Source organism: Cygnus olor, chromosome 21 (genome assembly GCF_009769625.2).
Source record: "Cygnus olor isolate bCygOlo1 chromosome 21, bCygOlo1.pri.v2, whole genome shotgun sequence".
NCBI lineage: Eukaryota > Metazoa > Chordata > Aves > Anseriformes > Anatidae > Cygnus > Cygnus olor.
Window position 1 is genome coordinate 2,649,637 of NC_049189.1, and position 20,355 is coordinate 2,669,991.

Below are 20,355 nucleotides of genomic sequence, written 5' to 3' on the forward strand. Positions count from 1 at the left end.
TCGCCTCTCAGCCCCTTGCAGATCCCACCTGCAGGGCACGGAGCGGTGGGGCCCTGGTTGCCAAGTTTCTAGTCTGTTTTTCCTTCTCACAAGTTACTTTTGGGTTTGTGTCTGTCTTTTTCAAAGAACTTCATAATATTCATAGACGTTCTTTCCATCAGAGCCATCGGCATGTCTTTCAAGCAGGTTCATGTAAGTAAAAAATGATAAAAGAGCCTTCAGACCGTGTTGGGTGGAGGAGAGCGCTCTTCCCTCGGTTCCGGCCCTGCTGGATCTGCCTGTGCAGACATCGATGAGCCTCACAAGGTAGCCCCAGTGCGGCAGCCCAATGAATTTGTTGCTGGGCAGATTATCCAGCTTCAACATTTATTTCTCGTGCATGTCAGAGCTTAGGAGAGGGTATCAAGGAAACAAGCACGGGTGCTTGTACCACCACGGGGGCACTGGCGAGAGCAGGGGAACAGAATAGCCTGGAGTGCGGGGAGAGGAGGACAGCGAGCGTGTTCTTACACAGGAGAAGAAATTAAAAAGGAAAAAAAGAAATGCTGGCTCTGATTGTGCATGTCCTGACCCGTGTGAGCTCCACGGCAGCAGCCCGAGGTCTGTGCTGCTCCCAGAAGGAAAGTTGGGGATCCCCCAGCATGGCTGGTAGAAGCACGCCTGGGCTGTGCTCACAGGGCGACAAACGGGAGGAGGTTCCCAGGCAGGTCTCTGCTCTTATCCATCCCCAGCCAGCACTGCTGGGATTCTAAGGATGTTTAATAAGTAAAAAGAGCCAGGTCTGCTGTACGTCCCCAAGCACTGAGAGGTAAGGAGGCCGGGTGGAAGATACAGCAGGTTGGCTTCACGCAAGGGGAGAGGTGGCCAAATTTTGGGCTTTGTTTTCGAAAACAAGCAGCTTACTTCTAGCTATATTAAAGCGATCAGGAAGAAGTTTAACAAACCCCCCCGTAAATCATTCTGGTGGCTGTCCAAGCATCTCAGCCCTCATGTGAAAAAAGAGCATCTTCACTCGGGAGGTACAAGGCCGCGTGGCTGGAGGAGGCGGCAGCAGCGCAGCGTGTCGCGCCAGCTGCCGGAGGACGAAGCGGGGAGAGGAGAAGGAATGTCTGACCCTCCCCGGTGCCATAGCTCGTCGCCTCGAGCGTGATGACTGGAGGTCATAAAGACCAGGAGCGTTTCACAAAGTTGAGATCTGTTCCCACATTCTGCGATTGCGTCCGGCTGCTACTGTAAAGCCGCACGTTGTCTCTACGCCTCTGCTCGCGGCCAGCTGCCTTCCCTCTGCATTCCCTCCACGGCGTGCTGGTGGCCAAAGCCAGCGCCCAGCTCAGCGCCCGGTGAAGGCAGCTCGGGGCAGGGGACTGCAGGGGACCCCGAGAGGCCGCGTGTGCCGGTGGCCGAGGTGCCCCCAGCCTCGCTGCTCCTTCGCGTGAGGAGCCCGGCTCATCAAACGCTTCCCGCGGGTGGGTTCGTTAAAAAAAAAAAAACAAAAAAAAACCCTGCAATGCAATCTGTGCTCTAATTTGAGGACACCATTTAGTGATTTTAATTGTGTGACAGTATTTTGGTATTTTCAATACCCGGTAGTAGGTTAATGACTGTTCCTTGAAGAATGGAGTTTATGTAACACAAGTCATTACATAAGGAGGCTGATTGTGGCCTGAGGAGCAGAAGGAAAACAAATGGGCAAGAATGCGCAGCCTGGCAGAAGCAAACTCTAGGTTTTTGGCCCTGGGAAGCCCACAGGAGCGATACTGGGGCCCCAGCAAGGTGAAGCCAGCCTTGGGGAAGGCTGAGGAGGTGAGGGCAGCGCACGCCACAACGTGACAGCCACCGAGCGGTGTTAGCGGTGGCCGTAAGCTCTTCCGTTCGTCCAGCCTGCACAGTCCCCGTACAAAACCAACCAAGCAACCCCAAAGTTATTGCCTGGCCACCCCGTTTTTGCCTGGAAGAGCCTACCCGCGGCCTGCGTCGCGCTGCCCAAAACACGGCCGGGCGAGATAACGCCATGGGAGACCGCGGAGCGCGACCTCCTGCCCGCACCTCGGATGCCAGGTTTGATGGAGGGGACGAGTCCCTCACGCTCCTTCTCCTCCTGCCAGGGCAGCGAGCGGGGCTCTCGCCCCCGCAGCCCCTTGGGGACGAGCACGGGGGGTTCCCTGCGGAGCCCCCGGCCCCGGGAGCCCCCGAGGAAGACCCAGGGGGGCTCGGAGCGGGGCTGCTCCTCCGGGGGGAACCGGAGGGGGGACACCCGGCGAGGGTAGGGCCGCAGCAGCCGCCGCTCGCCGCCGATGAGCGGCTCGGGGAGCAGAAGCCTCCCCGCCGAGGTAAAGGCCGGGGCTGGGTGCGTCCCCCCCCTTGCAGCATCCCCTCCCTGGGGGCTTCCAGCAGGGGCTTGGGGAGGGAAGGGGAAGACGCGTTGCTTAGCGGTGCTGTTTTCCTTTTATTTCCCCCCCCCCCCCTTTTTTTTTTTTTTCTTCCCCCCATTTATTATTATCATTATTTATTTATTTTTTTTTTTTGCGCCGATCGGGAGGGGTTGCTTTTGGGGAGGGTCGGGGAAGAGGATGCAATGAGGCTCCCCCGGACTGGGTGATTTTTGCAGCTTGCCTCCTCCTCCCCCAGCCTCCCCCCGGCTCCGGCTGGCTGGCTCTCCAGTTGCTGCATGAAGGGCTGTGCTTGTGCCCGCTCCCGGAGCCGTGGCGCACCTCCCTCGGCTGCGCGGGGGAAGCGGATTTGGGATTCTTATTATCCTCAGCCTTATTATTATCATTTATTTTTGCCTGTCCCGTTCGTCCTAGGAAAAAAAAAAATAATCAAGATAATAATAATAAAAAATATATATATATAATAATAATAAAAAAGGAAAAGCAATCGGGCAGGGCGAGGGAGCCCCGGGGGAGTGGGGGGTGTGCGGGGGGCTCCCCGCAGCCCCGCCGCCCCCCGCCGCACCGCAGCGAGCGCGATGCACCCCGGGCTGCGCGCTGCGGAATAGCGCGGCCGCCGCTCGCCCTCCGCGGGCTGGGGGCGGACGGACCCGACCTCCGGCAATTCCCCCTTGATGTCCATGAATGCAAACACCATGATTTTCATGATCCTGGGCGCCTCTATCGTTATGGTAAGAGATTTCGCTTCTTTCCCTCCCCTCCATTCCGCCCCCCCCCCCCAGCCCCGCGCTGTCCCTCAGCCTGTGCACCTCCGCGCGTGTGTGCATGTGTGCGTGCCCCGTTACACACCCCGGCTCTTTTCTTTATGACTGCTTCAGTCTCTGGCAATCAAACTGGAGTCAATGTTTTATTCCATCATCCAGAGTTGACCAGATGCCTTGGTTATGGGCTCTTACAGGCAATAGCTTGCTTGATGGACATGAATGCGTTGCTGGACAGATTTCACAATTACATCCTACCGCATCTCAGAGGGGAAGACCGAGTTTGTCACTGCAACTGTGGAAGGTAAGTGGCCCGCGGCCGCTCTCCCACCTGGCCCCATCCCCTTCCCACCCCGACACCCCGGGCAGGCGCGGGGAGGTGGTGGCCAGCGGCAGGGCGCCGGCTGCCTGGGCTCCCATGTTTGCATTCCGGCCGTGTCTCACCTTCCCTGGCAGCTCCTGCATGCTCGTGGGGGGGGGTGGGGGGGGGGTTTGTTTGTTTTTCTGGAAGAAGAGTTTCCTGCGGGCCTGGAAGCCCGTTTTCCTTTGTGTGCCTGCGTGTGTACAGGCGCCTGCCAGCCCTCGGAAAGTGAGTAACTTCGATTTAACGCTTGGTGTTTTGCCTTGGGTGCCGCTGGGCCGTGTCGCTTCTCGGGGGGGGGTTTGCGGGGCCTGGGGGGATCAGGGTGCGGAGAGCCCCCAGGCTCTGTGTCCCGGAGGGAGTGCTGCTGCTGCCTAGGTGTCACTTTGAGGCTCTGTGGTCTTCCTTCAGCTTTGACTCCTCTATGGCTTCTCCCCCGAGAGCTGTGATGGTGCTGGACACAGCGAGGTCCGGTGGCCGGGCCGATCCTGGGAGCATTGGGGCGGCTTCTTGGCTGTGCCCAAGTTTAGGGTTGGATGGATGCCTGACGTGGCTGCTGGGCAATGCTGGAGTCCCCTAAAGTGGCACTGCTTTGTGCCATGGGCGATGCTGAGGTGCTCAGTGAGCTTTGGCTGCTCTGTGTTGGAGCCTGAGCGCTGGGTTTTGGGGAGGCAAATTTTGGTCTTCTCCATAATCCCCGTCCTACACACCTGGAGGCCTCATCCCCGTGCCTGGCTGCCCGCTGCCGGGTGCAGAACCGCCCGTCTGCGTGGCCTGCAGCTGGGCCAGCCCATGGAGAGCCTGGGGGAGCTCCCGGCCACATCCTGCGCCTGCGCTGTGCTCTGGTCCTCTTGGAGCCGCTCTGGAGCCAGCAGCCTCCAGCCCCCCAGGCACCACGTCCCGCCGGCCTCCGCGCTGTGGCAGCCAGAGGCTGGGATGTGCAAAGCTTAACGGAGGGTCGCAGGGTGCTCACCAAAGGTGGCCGTCACCTGCGGTTCCTCTGCAGATTCCCGTGGCAGAAGAGCAAGGATGGGGCGAGCAGCACCTCCAGGGCCACGTGCGGCCGGACCAGAGCGATGTGGGGAGCCCCTAAATCCTGGCTCCTTGGGCACCTCTGTGCTAAAGGCAGTAGGGAAAGCTGTAGACAAAGTCCTCTTCTTTTGGTAGGGATTGCCTTTTTCTTGGGTAGTTTTTTTGGAGTCTTTTTGGTGTTTTTCACTTGTTTAAGAGTTTTTCCTCTGCCTCTTCAGCCCATTTTTCTTTTGGCTTGCCACAGCTGTGCTCAGTGGTGGTGAAAATTGGATGTTGGTAACATACTTCAACATCGCTGGGAGCAGCTGGGCTGTGCCAGGTCTCACTGGTGTGGCTGAGTGTCCCCTGTGCCCACAGCCAAGGAGGTGGCAGGGCCACGGCACTCCTCGACCTGCGTGGCTGCAGAGCTGCTGTTGAGGCAGATAAATTAGCCATGGCACTGTCCCCGGGCGTACTCAGGTCATTTCTTAGAAAGTGTGCAAAACAGCTTCCAAACTGTCAAACACGGAGGCGAAAGGTGGAAGTTTACCAGTTACCTTAGGTGTGCAAGCGATGGCGCAGCCGTCACCACACTCTTGCGCTTGGTGCTTCCTCTGGCTTGCAGGCGGCTGATGCCCAACGCGCCTCGGCCTCTTTGCAGCTGCCCCCGTGCTCTGAGCACAGCGCCCTGTTTACGCAGCCCCAGCCATCAGCTCTGGTCCAGGCGGGGACACATCCCAGAGCACAGCAGCACCAGGGCCTGGCAAAGGGCTCTTACCATGCTGATAATCAAAGGGAGACCTTGGAGGAGGGAGCAGGCACTGCTCGGCGTGCTGCGGGCTCTCTGTCCCACCTCACCCCTGCGAGACCCCAGCGAAAAAGCCCAGGCTTCAGCCCTGGGCCTCCTGTTGATGCTGGGGTTCCCTGGGCTGCCCGAAGCTCAGCGCAGCGGGCAGGGAGGAACGTTTTGGTGGCTCTGGGCTCGCTGGGGTCACCCGACATGCTGGAGCCTCCTCAGAGGGCTCTCCGGGCTGTGTGAGGGCTGGGGTCCCTGCTGGCAGGCGGGGATCTGCCTTCCCCTGGGCTCTGCCTGGCTGCGAGGGTCCCAAGCGAAAGGAGTGCACCCTGCCTGCTTCTTCCCCCAAATCCCTCTGCCAGCCCTGCCCCATGGGGCACTCATCTCCTGCGGCTGGGGGCCGTGCCTTGGCTGCCCGTGTTCCTGAGCACTGGGTGTGCTGGTACAGGGGGAGAATTCCTGGCGTTGAGACTTTTGGGGAAGAAAACCCAGCCCGTCTGAGGGGCTGATCACGGCAGGGCTGGTCTGTGTCACGCACGTCCCCCTGGGGTCAAGTCAGCAGGGCCGCTTCAGACTGAAGCTGTTTCTCGGCACCTTCTGGCAGCAGCAAGGTGGAACAGTGTTCAGGCGAGGGTGACCCAGCCATGCTGGGTCCTGGCGGGTGCTTTGTAGGGTCAGAGGGGAGCTGTGGCCTCTCGCTGGCTGCAGGAGGTCAGAGGGAGCTCGGGAATGCTGTGAGGTGCCAAGAGTTTGGTGTCTGCCCATGGCTATGGGGCTTGGACACTGCCAGGAGGACCACGAGCTCACGGCCTGCTCTCCTGCCCGGTGCCAGGGACGGGTGGCCAAGGTTGCTGTGGCTGCCGGTCTGTGGTCTGTGGGGTGGTGATGTCCAAAGGGCACCGAAGCAGAGGGCAGAGCCCTGCCGGCTGCTTGCCAAGGGAAGCTGGCGTGATGATGGTGCACGGAGCGAGAGCATCAGCACAGTGTCAGGGCACCTGGTGCTGGTGCTGAGCCAGTGCTGAGCACCCGCTAGAGGAAGAAGGGGCGAGGGTCGCATCTGAGAGCTGGTCCTGGTGCAGGGAAGTCCCCTCTGTCCCCGCAGATCCTCAGGGTGGCCACATCTCCGTGCTGGGGGGTCCCACCCCCTCGGGCTGCACCAGCTCCAGGGCCGCAGAAGCGTGGTGCTGCCCCGCTCCGAACGTCTCTGTCCCAGCCAGGAAAGAAAGGGTCCTCTCTGGAAGCAGGAGGCTGGCAGCGGATCAGGAGCTGGGTGATGTCATGCAAAGGAAAATCACCAAAGGGCGTCCGTGGCGGCCGGGTGAGTTGGGGAGAGCAGACGACACCTGCGTGGAGCTCAGACCCATCGCAGCAGCATGGGGCCTTGGGAGTTCCCTGCCTGGGACAGGGCAGGGACCTCAGGAGCTCGGCCTTGCAGCCTTCTCCTTGCCACCGACCTTCTGGGTGACCTTGGGCGAGTCTGTCCTTCCCAGGCAAAGTCTCCCAGGCAAAACCTGAGCACCAAAACGTGATGTTTTTGCTCTGTTTCGTCCTTTCCCAGCCGCTCGAAACAAGTCCTTAGACCTCTCTGTCCCCAGATCCTCTGTGCTGGGAGGCTGGGGGTGCTCCTTGCCTTGCGCTGGAGACCACCAGGCCTCCCCTGGGCTCCCGGGAGCTGCTGCAGGGTGAAGGGTCTCAGGAAGATGCTTTCACCATTGTGGTGGTGCCACCCATGCCACTGCAGACCGGCTTTGCTGGCTGTGCTCTGCGAGGAGCTGGGCTGCTTGGCATGTTTGGGGAGAGGCTGCAAGGTCAGGCAGGGAAGCAGAACGGAGGCTCTGTGCCTCCTGCAGCCCCTGTCACAGCGTGCCTTGGTGGCTGTGCCTCGGGGATGGCCAGAGAGGCAGGTTAAGCCTCGTTCCCCCCAAAATCCTGAGCAGCAGTGCTTTTTGAAGGGCTCCAGTGCTGTGCCTGGGCTGCAGCAGGCAGCACGCTCGCAAGGTCACTGGAAGGGACATTAGCGCTTTGGGCAGCTCCGTAGGGAGACGTCCCAGGCAGGCTGGCCACGGCTCTGCTCCGGCACGGCCGCACTCAGGGCTTCGTGCACGGCTTGCCCGGGGGTGGAGGAGCTCTCCCCCATCACGAGGGCTGGGAAGGGGCAGGGAGGCTGCAGCCAGAGCAGATGTGCACAGCCACAGCCACTGCTCCCTGGGTCCAGCAGCTCCAGCTTCTCCCCGGGTGCTGCCTACCTGGGGACGGAGCAGCAAACCCAGTCCCCTTGCTTCAGAAGAGCTGGTGACCACCAGCCCCTCCTGCTTCAGAGGGCGATCCCACACAGTGCCTTTCCTGCTCAGTGCTGTCAGTGGCCACACACGGCCGCATTTCTGAGCACAAGGCCAGAGGCACCAGCTCCCAGCGCTGCCTCCCTCCCTCCAGCCTCCCTGTCACAACCTCTGCTGGCGTGGACCCCTCCTGCCCGCACCCACGCCGTGCTCAGCTCAGGGTGATGCCTTCCCTGCCTGGAGCCGGCCTCCAGAGCCATCCAGGCCACGTTCCAGTTTCCATTTCCCTCGGTGTGCGGTGGGGACCCTGGACCTCTGTGCTCTATTAATAACTCGCTGTGCCAATGCTCCGGTGCCTCCGGATCGCTCCTGCAATGTCCCCGGGGACTGAGCTGCAACAGAGAACTTCTGTAGGGCTGTCCCCCTTCTCCACCCCTCTGAAGTCACTGGGCTTTGGGGACAGAGCCCCCTGCATGGAGAAGGGGACACAAAGGAGTGCCAGGCTCCTGCTGCTGCCTGGTGTCCGGGGCAGGGCTCCCTAGAAAACACCTCAGGCACAGAGAGGGGTCAGCAGCAGGAGTGGGCCTGTGCTTGGTGTGTGAGGGAAGTTTTCTCCTCTCCACCCGAGAGCTGGCTGTGGTAGCGACGCTCTGCATGGGCGGGCTTGTGGCAGCTCTGGGTTGTGACATGGCGTCACAGAGGGGATGCACAGCAGCTCCCATTGAGACACTCGAGTTCCCGGGCATTTCAAGGAGGCCACACTTGTGGAGGTGCTCACGGACTTGGTCCCCAGGCTGTTTCCCTGCTGCAAGAAGCAAAAGGGAGCAAGCTGAGGACCTGCCAGGTGTCCCTGGTGGTGTGTGAGGCTTGTCTTCCCCTCCTGCGCAGCTGCTGGGCCGTGTCCCTGAAGTCAACGGGAGCCCTCCCGTCCATGAATGAGCTCCCTTTTGGGAGCCCTCCCTCACACAGCCTCTGCTCCCTGCCTGGTGAGGGAACATCTAGCTGGGCATCGTGGCCTTCCCCCTGCCTCCTGGCGCCAGGAATGGCCCCAGACCCACAGGCCCTGCTCTGCAGGGAGCCGGTGCCTCTGGCGCAGCCGCTGCGGAGCTGAGGGCTGTTTTCGGTAGGTTCCTCTGAGCAGAGGTTTGTTTGTGTAAATATTTGGACGTTTCTCAGGCGTGATTATCGAGCAACCTGCACCTCATGCATATTCAGAGGCCTCCGGGGATCGCCTCCTCTCCCGCGCGCGGTGCCTGCGGGTGCTGCACTGGGGGTGGCAGGGGGCAGCGCGGGGGGGGGGGGGGGGGGGCTGAGCTGCTGAGCACCCGTCCCTGCGGCAGTGCTGGTGGCACACCCTGTGCAGCACCAGGACGGCTGTGGGGACCCTGTATGTGCTGAGCGACCTGAACGGCTGAGGGAAACCTGCGTCCCCCAGTCACGCAGTGAGGGACCGTGAGGCCATCTTGGACCTCACAGGTCTCTCTGTCAGGATGAATTTAAGGCTGGCTTTCTGGTGCCTCCTCCATGGCTCCAGTGTTCTCTGCTCTGGTAGGTGGGAGATGTGCTTCTCCTTGTTCTCTGGGCCTGCTGGGACCCCTGCGAGGCCGCGTGTGGTGGCCACATGCTCGGACCCTGTGTGCTGTCAGGAGCGAGGCCTTGCTGACCTCTGCCACTGAACAGACGCTGTGCTGCCCTCCGTGCCCCTGGGGAGCGACCGCTGCAGCCTCGGGCTGTCCCCAGCATGGTCTGCAGTGTTACAGATGATGAGCTTGGGCACAGGCAGCCTGTGTCAGGAATGCAACATGAGCTCCAGGCTCGGGGATCCGGGCTTTGCTGCTTCGTTTTCTGCCAGTTCTTCTGCTAACATGAGCACAGAGTGCCAGACAGCACTGCTCATCCCAGGGATGTTGGTGGGACAGCAAAGGAGCAGTGTTCAGCCAGCCCCCGGCCACAAAAGGCAGGTTCTGTATGGAAAAATGTACTTTGCTCTTCTCCTCTGATGCTTTTCCTTGTTTCTGTTCCCTGCAACAGGCATCACGTCCATTATGTTATTCCGTATGATGGGGATCAGTCAGTGGTGGACTCCTCGGAGAATTACTTTGTGACTGACAATGTAACGAAGCAAGAGATTGATCTGATGCTGGGACTTTTGCTGGGCTTTTGTATAAGCTGGTTTCTGGTCTGGATGGACGGGGTTCTGCACTACGCGGTGCGAGCCTGGAGAACCAGCCGGCGGTATGGTAAGTGCAGCCCCACGGGCCCTGTAAGGCTGAGATGCTGGGCACCAGCCTCCCGGTGTCTGGTTCCGGTTGATCCTTGTGGGTTTGGCACAGCTGTATCCCATCCCAGCCCTCTCCTGTGGGCAGGAGTGTTTAGGTGGGAGCGGGCACCTGAGGAGCCTGGAGGGCTCTGTGCTGGAAAGCATGAAGCAAAGGGGTGAGTGATGGGGAGCTGCAGGCTGGCAGCCTGTGGTTGTATGTCTGCACATGTGGGCAGAGTATGTCCAACTTGCACAAAATCTGGATTTTCTTGTGCACACAGTTTGCAGCCAGGCACGTGTGTATGCAGTGGAGCCTCGTGGTGTTTGTAGGAACCTGAGACAAAGTGATGGCAAGGGCAGATGCTTGTGTTGCATCACGGCCACATCAGCAGAGGTTTCCCCATCTCCATCACTGTTCCAGATGTGCCAGGTGTTTTCAGCCTTGGATGAGTAAGCTCAGCATCCTGAGCCAGCACCCTGAGGATGACCAGCATGTGCAAGCCTTGCTCCCTCAGCCTCCCATCCTGTGGGCTTTTGCTGCTGGAGGGGGAAAAGGCAGAAATGCTATTAAAAGTAGTGAATGGCTTGGCATCCTGTTCCGTAATCGGTGTCCCTGTAAATCACACTCTGAGCGAGGGTGTCTGTTAAACTACAACGTAGAGGAGAAGGAGAGTGAGCAGCGGGAAGATTTATCTGTAAAGCTATAAGAAATTCTAATTAGGGAAGCGGACTGACTCTTTCTAAAAACTCCAATCAAAACGATATTAATTTCTCATTAGCCTTCCCTAATCCCTGCAGCCTGCTCGAGCAGTTCCTGAAGCGGGGCTGTCTGTGCCACTGGCATTTCCCCAGCCGAAGGCACAGTCCCTGTGTGCCCCGCTGCCTGCCCAGCGCCAGGTCTGGGAGCTGAGTCTCCATCCTTGGAGAGCCTCAAAAGCCACCTGGACGTGGTGCAGAGCAGCCTGCTCCGGGTGGACCTGCTTGAGCAGAGGGTTGGACGGGATGGACTCAAAGGTCCATGCCAACCTCAGCCGTGCCGTGGTTCTGTGAGAGGTCAGGCAGGAGAACGTGGGTCTCAGCGTTCCTGTAATATCTCATCTTCCTTCTCCTTTCTGCCTTCCAGACAATTCCTGGTCTTGGATTCCAAAATTTTGTAACTTAAAGGAGTTCAGAAAACGTCACCACAGGCAGTACGAGGAGGCGACTGGGAACATGGTGCACATCAAACAGAAGCTGTACCATAACGGGCACCCTAGCCCGCGGCACCTCTGAGGAATGCCTTCTCCTCCAGAGACTGCAGTGAGGTTTTAAAGAGGACTTTGCTCTTCTTCCAGGGGAACAGCTCCTAGTTTGCTCCTCTATGGAAGCCAGCCGAGGACATAATTTTATTTATCCATCCTGTGTGTCCCTGTGGCACGCCACGATGCACAACTAAGCCAGTCCTGGATGCTACGCAGCCAAGACATTGCACTGTGTTCCACATTTTATTGTCAGACTTGTGTATATATGTAAAAAGCAGACAAACGAAAACAAACAAAAACGAGAAAAGAGATTTGCATTATACTTTCAACCCTCTTTTCCCGGCATTCATGGCTGTCCTGCACATCCAGCTACCCTACGGGGAATGTTGGCCGAGGGTATGGAGGTGGGACAACACGAAGAAGATGCAGTTTCTCATCCGAGAGCTAAAAGTCCCCTGTTTCTTTGGTCCTTTGGTTTGGTTTTGCTCTGCTCTGTTCCTTCGTTTGCTAGAATGGTACCAGGTGTGGATGGGGCCTCCTGCCAGCTAGCTGGGAAGGCAGGGTCCCTTTGCGTTGGTTCGTGCCTCTGGGCATTGCTGTGGGGGAACGAAGTCCTGGGAATATATAATGGAGTTGTTCTTTGCATTGCTGTGTGCTGAAACCTGCCTTAAGCAAGCCAAGAAATCTTCCTACCAGGGGAGCAGCACCATGAGGGGTCACCCATTCGACCGGGCTGCTTCACACCACTTTTGTGTTGGTGGCACCTTGCTGGTGTTCCTCTCCAGGGTCAGAGAGGAGCTGATCAGGAGTTGCTCCTGATGGAGAAGTATCTGGATCTGAGTGGCATTAGACCTGGCCTGCACCCTGAGCCCCCCTCAGCTGCATAAAGCACGTAGCAGCGAGGTGGGCTTGGCTGGAGGAACACAGCGATGCGGGCCCGGAGCCAAACTCACCCACCATGTCAAATGCCCCGGTAACAGCTTAAGTCAAATTATGAGGATGTTCCGACATGTTTTATGCCTTTGCTTCCCCTGGTCGCAGCTTAGGTGCGGGTTTCAGTGTAGTTATCGAGTGTCCGAAACCACTCTCTGCATCCAGAGACCTCCTGAAGAGCTGCCCGAAGGAGGGCTGCTGGAGAAAGGCCTCAGGCACCATTGTGGTGGTGTCTGCATCCCAGAGCAGCTGGAATCTGTTGGGGGAGAGGCAAAAATGTACCAGGCAGTGTTGGTGTGGTCCTGCTGCTTACAGGGGCAGAGGGAGCGAGGAGGGCAGGAGGGAGGGAGAGTCTGGACTCAAGAAGTTCAGGTGGTGGCCCTGCATCCCACTCGTTTCTCCTTTGTTCCTCATTTTGCATTGAGCGGGCTTGTGTTGAAATGAGGAAAACATCCAGAATGAAAGGATGATGAGCGTTGTCAGAAGCTGCTGGTTTGTTCTCTGAATCCCTTGGCTCTGCCAATGGCCTCCTGTTGTTGGTTGCAATGTCGGTGGGGGGAAAAGGGCACAGTGACCCCCGGCTCTCTCCTCCGTTCCCCAGCTTCTCTGCCTTTTTTTTTTTTTCTTATGCCCAGGATCAGTTTTATTATTTACAAGCCCCAAAGCTGGCCAAGAGCCACCCACAGCTGCTCTCTGCCATTCCCACCTTTGCTGTTCCAGGTGCCTCTTGTCTCGGCGTCCCAGTTTCTGTCTGGGCCTAACTAGTTGCCCAGTCTGTACTCGTGTCTGTCTGCTTGACCGTCTGTCATTCAGGACTTCCACAACGTCTGCAGCCACCTATTAGCCTCCAAGGAATGACTTTTTTCCTTATGCAGCTCCTTTCCAAAAGACACAAGGCTTCATGGTACGAGCTTTGTGCGTTTAACCCTAGGGGCGCATCCTGCAGTGGCAGAAGATGCTCACCTCTGTGGGGTGCTGGTGCCAGAGAGCTGGCCAAGCAGCTGCTGCGTTTGCCCTTGTGTGCTGGCACACATTCAGCTGACAGCAAAATCTGGGCACTGCGTTATCCAACAGGTTCATGTCACGGACACGTATTCAGCTCTGAGCTGAAGATGGGGCAAGGTTTTGCAGGGGAGAGAGTTCCATCGTGATAAGGAAAAATGCTAAGTCTTTGGAACAAGTTACGGGGAAAGAAATAAAACCAAACCAAAACGAAAAAATACCTTTAAATAATCTTTCTATCTGGTGCATCCCACAAGAGAGGCTTAAGGCAGTGATCTAAACTCAGACTGCATTGCATGTCTGGCTTTGCGCTGCTGTAGCAACAGACCGTGGTTGAAATATCATTAAATAGGAAACTTACAGCTGGAGAGAGTGAAGTGACAGCTCACATTGGTCAAGTCTGATCCACACCAGAATTTCAGAGGAAAAAGATGAGGCTCTGGAAGAGAAAAAAAAAAAAAAAGTTGTACATGGTGCATTTTCCCGTGGTTTAAGAACAGATTTTTCTAATCTGCTGTGGCTGCAGCTATCACTGTGTGAGCCTCTCTTTTGTTTACATTTAGTCAAAAAACAAACCCAAAAAAATACTCTCAGTGCAATCAGATTTACTGGGAGCAATTCACTGCTCTTAAATCCATTGAAACCAGCCCCCTCATAGATCAGGGTTCAGGACACACGAAACCAGCGGGGTCACCCTGGGGAGGCCATTGATGCTCCCCCATAATAAAAAAGGGGCGAAAATGCCTTCCCGTGCAGTAAGGCCAGGCCCTGCTCCTGACCCAAGAGATCTGGTGCATCTTTTGTGCAAGGGCGATCTCGAGCAGCCAGCACGAGGGGCACGAGGAGCTTTGATCCCAGGAAGCTCCTGCAGATGTGATCCTATGGGGCAGGCACCAGCCCGTGCCTGGCGCTGGGACAATACCCTGAGCAGCTCCTGCTCACTCCGTGCTCGAGACGAGCGCTCCTGTCTCCGTGTCCCCCTGTGTCCTCGTGAGGTGTGAGCCTCGCCAGCGATGTCGACGTCGTGGTCTCTCGTTCCTCTGCCCCCGTGAGGTCGCTACCGTGAAGTCTGCTGTTGCTCCGTCTCCTTTCCTCGTGCATGTGTTCGTTTTGCTTTCGTCTGGGTGTGGGGGTGTTTTCCCCTTGTTTAATTGTCTGAGGTGTACTAGTGTTGACTTGTTTGTCGTTCTCTTGCCTCTGATCCAGTTCTTCAAGAAACAAAAAACAGACCGAAACAACAACAACAACAAACCAAAACCCAGCAACAACCCCAAACGAAAAGGGTTCAGCTAGGGAGAAAAGCGACTTTGGCATCAGGGAGCTGGCACAACAAGGTCAGGACGTGCGCGCCACGTCCCAGCACTCGTCCGCCAGATGCTTTGAGGGAGGCTTCTGCAGCACTGGGCGGCGGGGGGAATTCTGCGCCGCCTCACGAGGGGATATTTTTAGAGCAGAGGCAGCACTTGAGTCTGTACGTGACGATCCTCCAGAGCTGGGATTGGCGCTGCAAATGTTCTCCTGCGGTTTTGGTGCCATGAGCCCGGGCCTGGCCGCTGGCACGCAGACGGGGTGCTTGGTGCTGTCCGGGCTCTGCTGTGAAGGGAAGGTGTGGAGAGGCAGGTGGGGGGGCACACAGAGGCTGGTGCCAGCCGTCGTGTCACCCAGCAGCTGCTTCCCAAATTCGAGCAGCTGCTTTCCAGCACTGTTGGATAATCCCGTGCCCCAGGGAGGTCCCTGGGGGCAGCGAAATGTCAAACCCAGCCTGTGGGCCTACGGGAAGCAGGGAGGGAGCAGCCAACAGATTTTCACCTTGCCACAAGAGAGGGAAGGGGAGAGCCCAGGGCCACCACCGGTGGGATTTCGGGTGGGGCCAGAGCAGGCCCAGAGCCTGCAGCTGTGGCACAAGGCGAAGGGCCCTTCCCTCTGAGGAACATTTTGGGAAGGAGGCTCCTGTGGTACCAGCCGGCTAAATGCCGTGTCCCCTTCCCTCTCTGCTAGCCCTCGAACCAGCCAGGGACGGTGCAGGACACATCTCCTGGCCCATCAAGTGTCTGGCAGCATCGACCTGTGAGCTGCAGAAGGGCAGAAGAGAGCCCAGAATCACGTCCCAGGCCTCACAGGACGATGGGGTGGTTTTAGTCACGCTCACTGCTAGGCTCTACCTCATTTTCCAGCTGCACTCAGCTGGGAGAGGAGAATGCCCAATAAAAAAGGATACTAAAAAGAGCCACTAAGATGATGAAGGGAGAGCAGAATCTCTCCTGTGAGGCCAGGCTGAGAGTTTCTTCATCCTGGAGAAGAGACGGCTGAGGGGTGATATTCACACACAGAAATACCTGAAGGTGGGCGCGGAGGGGACAGAGCCAGGCTCTTTCCAGCGGTGCCCAGGGCCAGGACAAGAGGTGACAGGCACAAACTGGACCATGGGGGGGGGTTCCCTCTCAACATCAGGAAGCCCTTTGGTGCTGTGTGGGTGCCAGAGCGCTGGCACGGGCTGCCTAGAGAGGGTGTGGGGTCTCCTCGGACACCCTCAAAAGCCATCCGTATGTGGTACAGACCAGCCGAGCGGTCCTGATCCAACCTCATCCCCCCGCTGGGCAGCACCATTTCCCAGGGAGAAGGGAGGACCGTGCTCAGCCTTCACTGCCCCAAACGGAGGCTGGAGGCTTCCAGGTGCTGAGTGACCCGGGGAGACCCCAATCTCACCTCAAACTTCGCTTCCAGCCAGCTTCCCCACAGCAGTTTCACACCCAGCAGGGCACTGATGATGTGGGGGTTGAGCACGGAGGAACTGTGGGGTTCTTCTGTGTCAGGAGGGCTTTGAAGGTAGAAGCAGGCAACAGAAGCTCCCAGAGCATCTCTAGAGGTAAAAGGCAGAAGTACTTCTATTATTAGTGCATGCGGTTGAAGCAGAAAGACATTTGGGCAAAAAGTGTTTACCCTGAGCATGCAGGTGAAACAGATGTGTCTTCCAGTGACAGGGGATGGGATGTAGAGTAGGGGACAGGCACGGTGGAAACGTTGCTCTTACAGTCTGGGCACTGTGGGATGGGAAGGGACAGGGGACTGGTGGTCCTACCGTGGGATGGAGCAAAGACGAGGTGTCCTCTCAGGCCAGCCCAGCTCACTGCGGTGCCAGGAGGGCATAAAGAAGCAAGTGAACGTAAAAAAAAAAAAAAAGAATAAAATGCCAGGCCTGTGACCTCTATGCACATGGGCTGCTGGAGCCAAGGAGAAAGAAGCAGAGGAGTGGGAAAAGGTGGGCAGGGAAGGAGCTGCTCCACAGCGTGTCCGGGCTGCCAGCTTGCCGCGAACCGGCCGTGTGTTCATGTGTGTGTGCTGTGCTGTGCTCGTTGCACAGAGCCTGTTCCTCTTCCCAAGCACCTCCCGCTCACCTGGACTCATCCCTTTCCCGTGGGGGTGCTGGTTTTCATCCCTGGGGCTTCCATGGGGAGGTGATGCTGGGACCGTGGGGTTGCGCCCTGGGCACCCTCAGCTCGCATGGACCAGGGCAGGGCAGCTTAGTAAGACTTTTTCGGGAGTGCTCTGCAGCAAGAACACAAGAGCAGAACCCAGAGTGCTGTTTTCCCTGATTGTTAATCCTTCTTTCCTTTTTTTTCAAACCCCTTTTTGCATGCATCAAACAGGGAGAGGTACACCGTGAGTTGATGACAACAGAGAGATTGCACTCTGCTCTGAGTCCAATCCTAGAATAATCTCTACTGTGGGTGAAAAGCAATAATGGTTAATTTTTTATTAAACACACCTGCACGGGTAGATGTCACCCGTAGTTCGTTCTCTCCAGCGGTGGCAGCGCTGTGCCTGAGCTAAGGGAGGTCCCGGAGCAGCTGGAGGCGCTGAGAGCTTGGGGTGGGGGAGGCAGCAGAAAAAGCACACTGTGATTTTATTTGGGTCAACGAGTGAGCGTAAATCAGCCATTCCTTCCCTTCCAGTAATATGTTTGTACAGTAGGTGACCAGTTCCGCTCCGGAAACTAAGCCCGTCCTTTGCTGTTTGTCAGTAAAATATTCTTTTTGCATGTTTTGCATCCGAGTGTTTTTTGTTTTCCAACCCTTTGAATGGAGTGGGATGGGAAGGGCAGGGGGCTGAGCGAGGAGAGGGGGTGCAAGCGTGGCTGCAATGGGGTGGGAGAAAGCTGGTCTGTGGAGAAGGGCTGCGCGATTCCCTGGATTATGCGCCACAAGAGAGGAAAATGCAGGCAGGGAAATGGGTGTTGTCATGGGCCTGACAGCAGCATAGGCTAAAAAATGGCCTGGAATGGGGAAAAACGGTCTGACTTGTGCTGGGGTGAGAATAATTGGAGATGGAAGAGCTGGAGGACTGCCTGGGGACTTCTCTGGGCCACCCAGGTGCTGCTCCCCTCTGCACATCTTGTAACGTGATCGTGGCGTGGAGCCTGGTAGAGCTGCTAGGGCTTCGTGCCAGGGAATGCCGTGTCCTGGAAGACATCACCAAGATTTGGGAAGGCTGTGCACCCCCAGGGAATCGGGGAAAAGAGGAATTGAGGCAGCAAGGATTTGCCATCCCAGGCCATTCACAGCAGGAGCTGAGCCGTACCTGCCCTTCACCAGGCACCCAGCCTCTGCTGGTGCTCGCTGGAAGAGGTGCTGAGCAAAGCAGCCTGGTGGCAGAAGTAAATACTCGGCTGGATGGCATCTGAGACTAGATAGATGACCACATTATAAATCTGTCTCCCAGCTGTAATGCCAAAGCACAGAGAAGGCGTTTCAGCTGGCAGTGGCAAAGATGGGGAGTGATGGATTGCTTGCTAATCCATCTGCTCTTAGATTTGCTCTCCAATACAAAATACTATTTTAATAAAGTGCCATTAGCTCATAACTCACCCCGTGTCACGGATAGGAGATAACCTCAGCCTGGGGTTGCCAGCCTATCTCTTTCCCCGTGCGGAGTGCTAACAAATAGCTCGCTGGGTGCCACCTCCGCGGGGCCATTGTTCATCCCGTGGGCTGACAGCACACCAGACTTCCTGATTTTGTAAAATGCCCGACATTTACACCTGTGGCGAGGCAGGAGCTGGACAGCGCCTGGTGGCCTTTGTGCTCCCGCCCTGTTGCACTCCCTGTGAGCAGCCGGTGGTAGCCGGTGCTGGGACATGCCGAGAAAGCTGGCTTGGTCCAGCAACCCACAGCACGCGATGAGAAGGAAGGAAGAGCAATGTGTGAGCGTGAGAGAGCACAGATGGAGCTTTAATTCCCGTGGAGATGCAGAACGAAGCGACAGCCCTGACAAAAGCAGCACCTCCAGGCCTGACACCTACGGCTGCTGCAGGCTGGTGAGGACACAGCCAGGCGGCCGGGGACCTGCATGGTGAGCCACGAAGCCTCTCAGACGCAGGTCTACCAGGGGGCTATGGCAGGGGAACACACGCAGAGAATAAAAGTGAGCCCCAAAGTGGTCAGCTCCTGGGATTTCCACTCGCTCCAGGGCTGCACGAGGGCCTGCCACCCGTTCCTGATGAAGCCTGGAGAGCACATCAAGGAGGTGGAGACACACAGGACCAGGCTTTCATCGAAGCATGGACCTGAGTTCCCCAAAGCACCCAGCTGTTCCTCACGCCAGACTCTCCCCATCCATTTAAAGACCACGCAGCAAAGCTGAGGTAAGGACTGGTGGCAACCGAGGCCATTAAAAGCCCTTAGAAACCTCATTGGGATGTTTTCGTGTACCCGTGCAAAGTGAGAACCCGTGGGTCAGCCCCTGCCTTGCTACCAGAGCCTGCTTCCAGCCCGTGTTCCCCCAAGCCTGCGACACACCAGGACAGCACAGCACAGCGGCACGGATCAGCGCTGCGTGAGGAGCTCTGCCGTCCCTCCGCGCCACGCAGGAACCCGGTGCACGCTGAAGGAGGAACCGCACGAAACAGCTGAGGCAGCAACTGCTCTCACACACCTCTTCAGCAGGATTCTCCTCCCAGAAATTTGTATCAGCAAAAGCGCAATCAGCGTAAGGACGAGGCAGAGTAGCTTTTTTTTTTTCTCCCCTCTCAGCTCCCTTTGTGCTTCGTGGAGGTGATTATTGAAGGGAGGAAAAGTATCAAAGGTGGAAGCCACAATTCAAGGTTTAGTTGCACGTTAGCAGACCGCTCCGTCACCTAATTCATTAGCAAGGCTTTTTTCGCTGACAGCGGCTCTGCTTACCTCCCTTCCATCTCCCGGGGCTTAGCAGAAAGATAATTCTAGTGAAAACTTATTAGGCTGAGGAGAGCCTAGAATAGCTAATTCCCCAGTAAATCAGTGGTCTGAAGTACTGCTACAGCTAGGCTGAAGGAGAGAAAAAAATGACGTTCAAGTTTATTTCAGACATTCAGTACATAAAATAAATGGTTTCCATTTAGGTGGTGATTCCTCCCTCCCCATAGCCTGGGCCCATGCTGGTGCTGTAGGACACCCGGCCTTACCAGCTCCTGAAATGCAGGTTCCAGTTCTCCCTTAGCATCCAGGGAAGGTACCAGAGAACCATTTTGAGAGCTGGCAGCCCAGGGCAGCGAAGGGTGGCAGCCTCAAGCGCTGTTTGCTTCCCGGTGCCCCACGAGGCTGCCTGCCTCGAGGCCCTGGTGAGCAGCTCCCGGGCTGTGTCAGTCTGCATCTCTGCGAGCTCAGAAACAAGCACCAGCGAAATGGGCACAGCTGAGGCTGCTGTCAGTTCCTGTCGGAGGAGAACATCTCAGCAAGGTACTCAAGGGCACAGAATTAGGTCAGACAAATGTGCTTGCACAGCGGAGTTACAGAAGGGGACTGGGAGCGGAGCAGAGTTCAAATCCAGTTCAACCTTGGAAAAGACATCACAAGATTTTCTGACCTGCCCGTTATATGTGAACAGACAGACCAAATGTCATCTGATCAAGACAGGCTTGTCTTCATGATTTGCCAATGTCGCGTTTCTCCGTTGTTCCAGAAATGAAGCAAGACTCATACAGCAACAGCAGCTTGGTGGCAGCAGCCAGTAGGAAAAAAAAAAGCCCCACTCACATCTCCCTCCCTTCACACCCCACTGGAGATGTTTGCACGCCAGATAGCCTCACTAAGCCTTGCCTACTCACCCTGAAGAGAGAACTGAGTGACCTGAGGGGAAAAATACCCAGGGCTGCTCCCAGACTAGCTGTAGCAGCAAGTGCCTGGCTGGAGAAAGCAAACAAAGCCCTGTGGGCTGTACGGTCTGAACAGACACAGAAGCTGGGGAGCAGCAGCTCCTGCTGGAGATCAGTAACGCCTCAAGGGCTATCTAGCATCTTGAGTGGTGCTTTCAAGTCCCGGTTGCTCCAGTGCAGGCCCGCTAACCT

General features: G+C 57.1%; 1 protein-coding gene across 2 annotated transcripts; it reads left to right on the forward strand.

Annotated features, from left to right (window-relative positions):
- The first annotated feature begins 2,913 nt into the window (after nt 1–2,913).
- On the forward strand, nt 2,914–13,458 carry TMEM240 (transmembrane protein 240). Of its 2 annotated transcripts, XM_040533683.1 has the most exons (4): nt 2,914–3,121; nt 3,349–3,455; nt 9,630–9,838; nt 10,982–13,458. In XM_040533683.1, exons 1-4 carry the CDS (start codon nt 3,065–3,067, stop codon nt 11,128–11,130), a joined length of 522 nt encoding a protein of 173 aa, XP_040389617.1. In that variant the 5' UTR covers nt 2,914–3,064; the 3' UTR covers nt 11,131–13,458. The 2 variants fall into 2 exon arrangements, with proteins under 2 accessions (XP_040389617.1, XP_040389616.1); XM_040533682.1 differs by lacking the exon at nt 2,914–3,121 and having other exon boundaries at nt 3,187–3,455.
- The last annotated feature ends 6,897 nt before the right edge of the window (nt 13,459–20,355 follow it).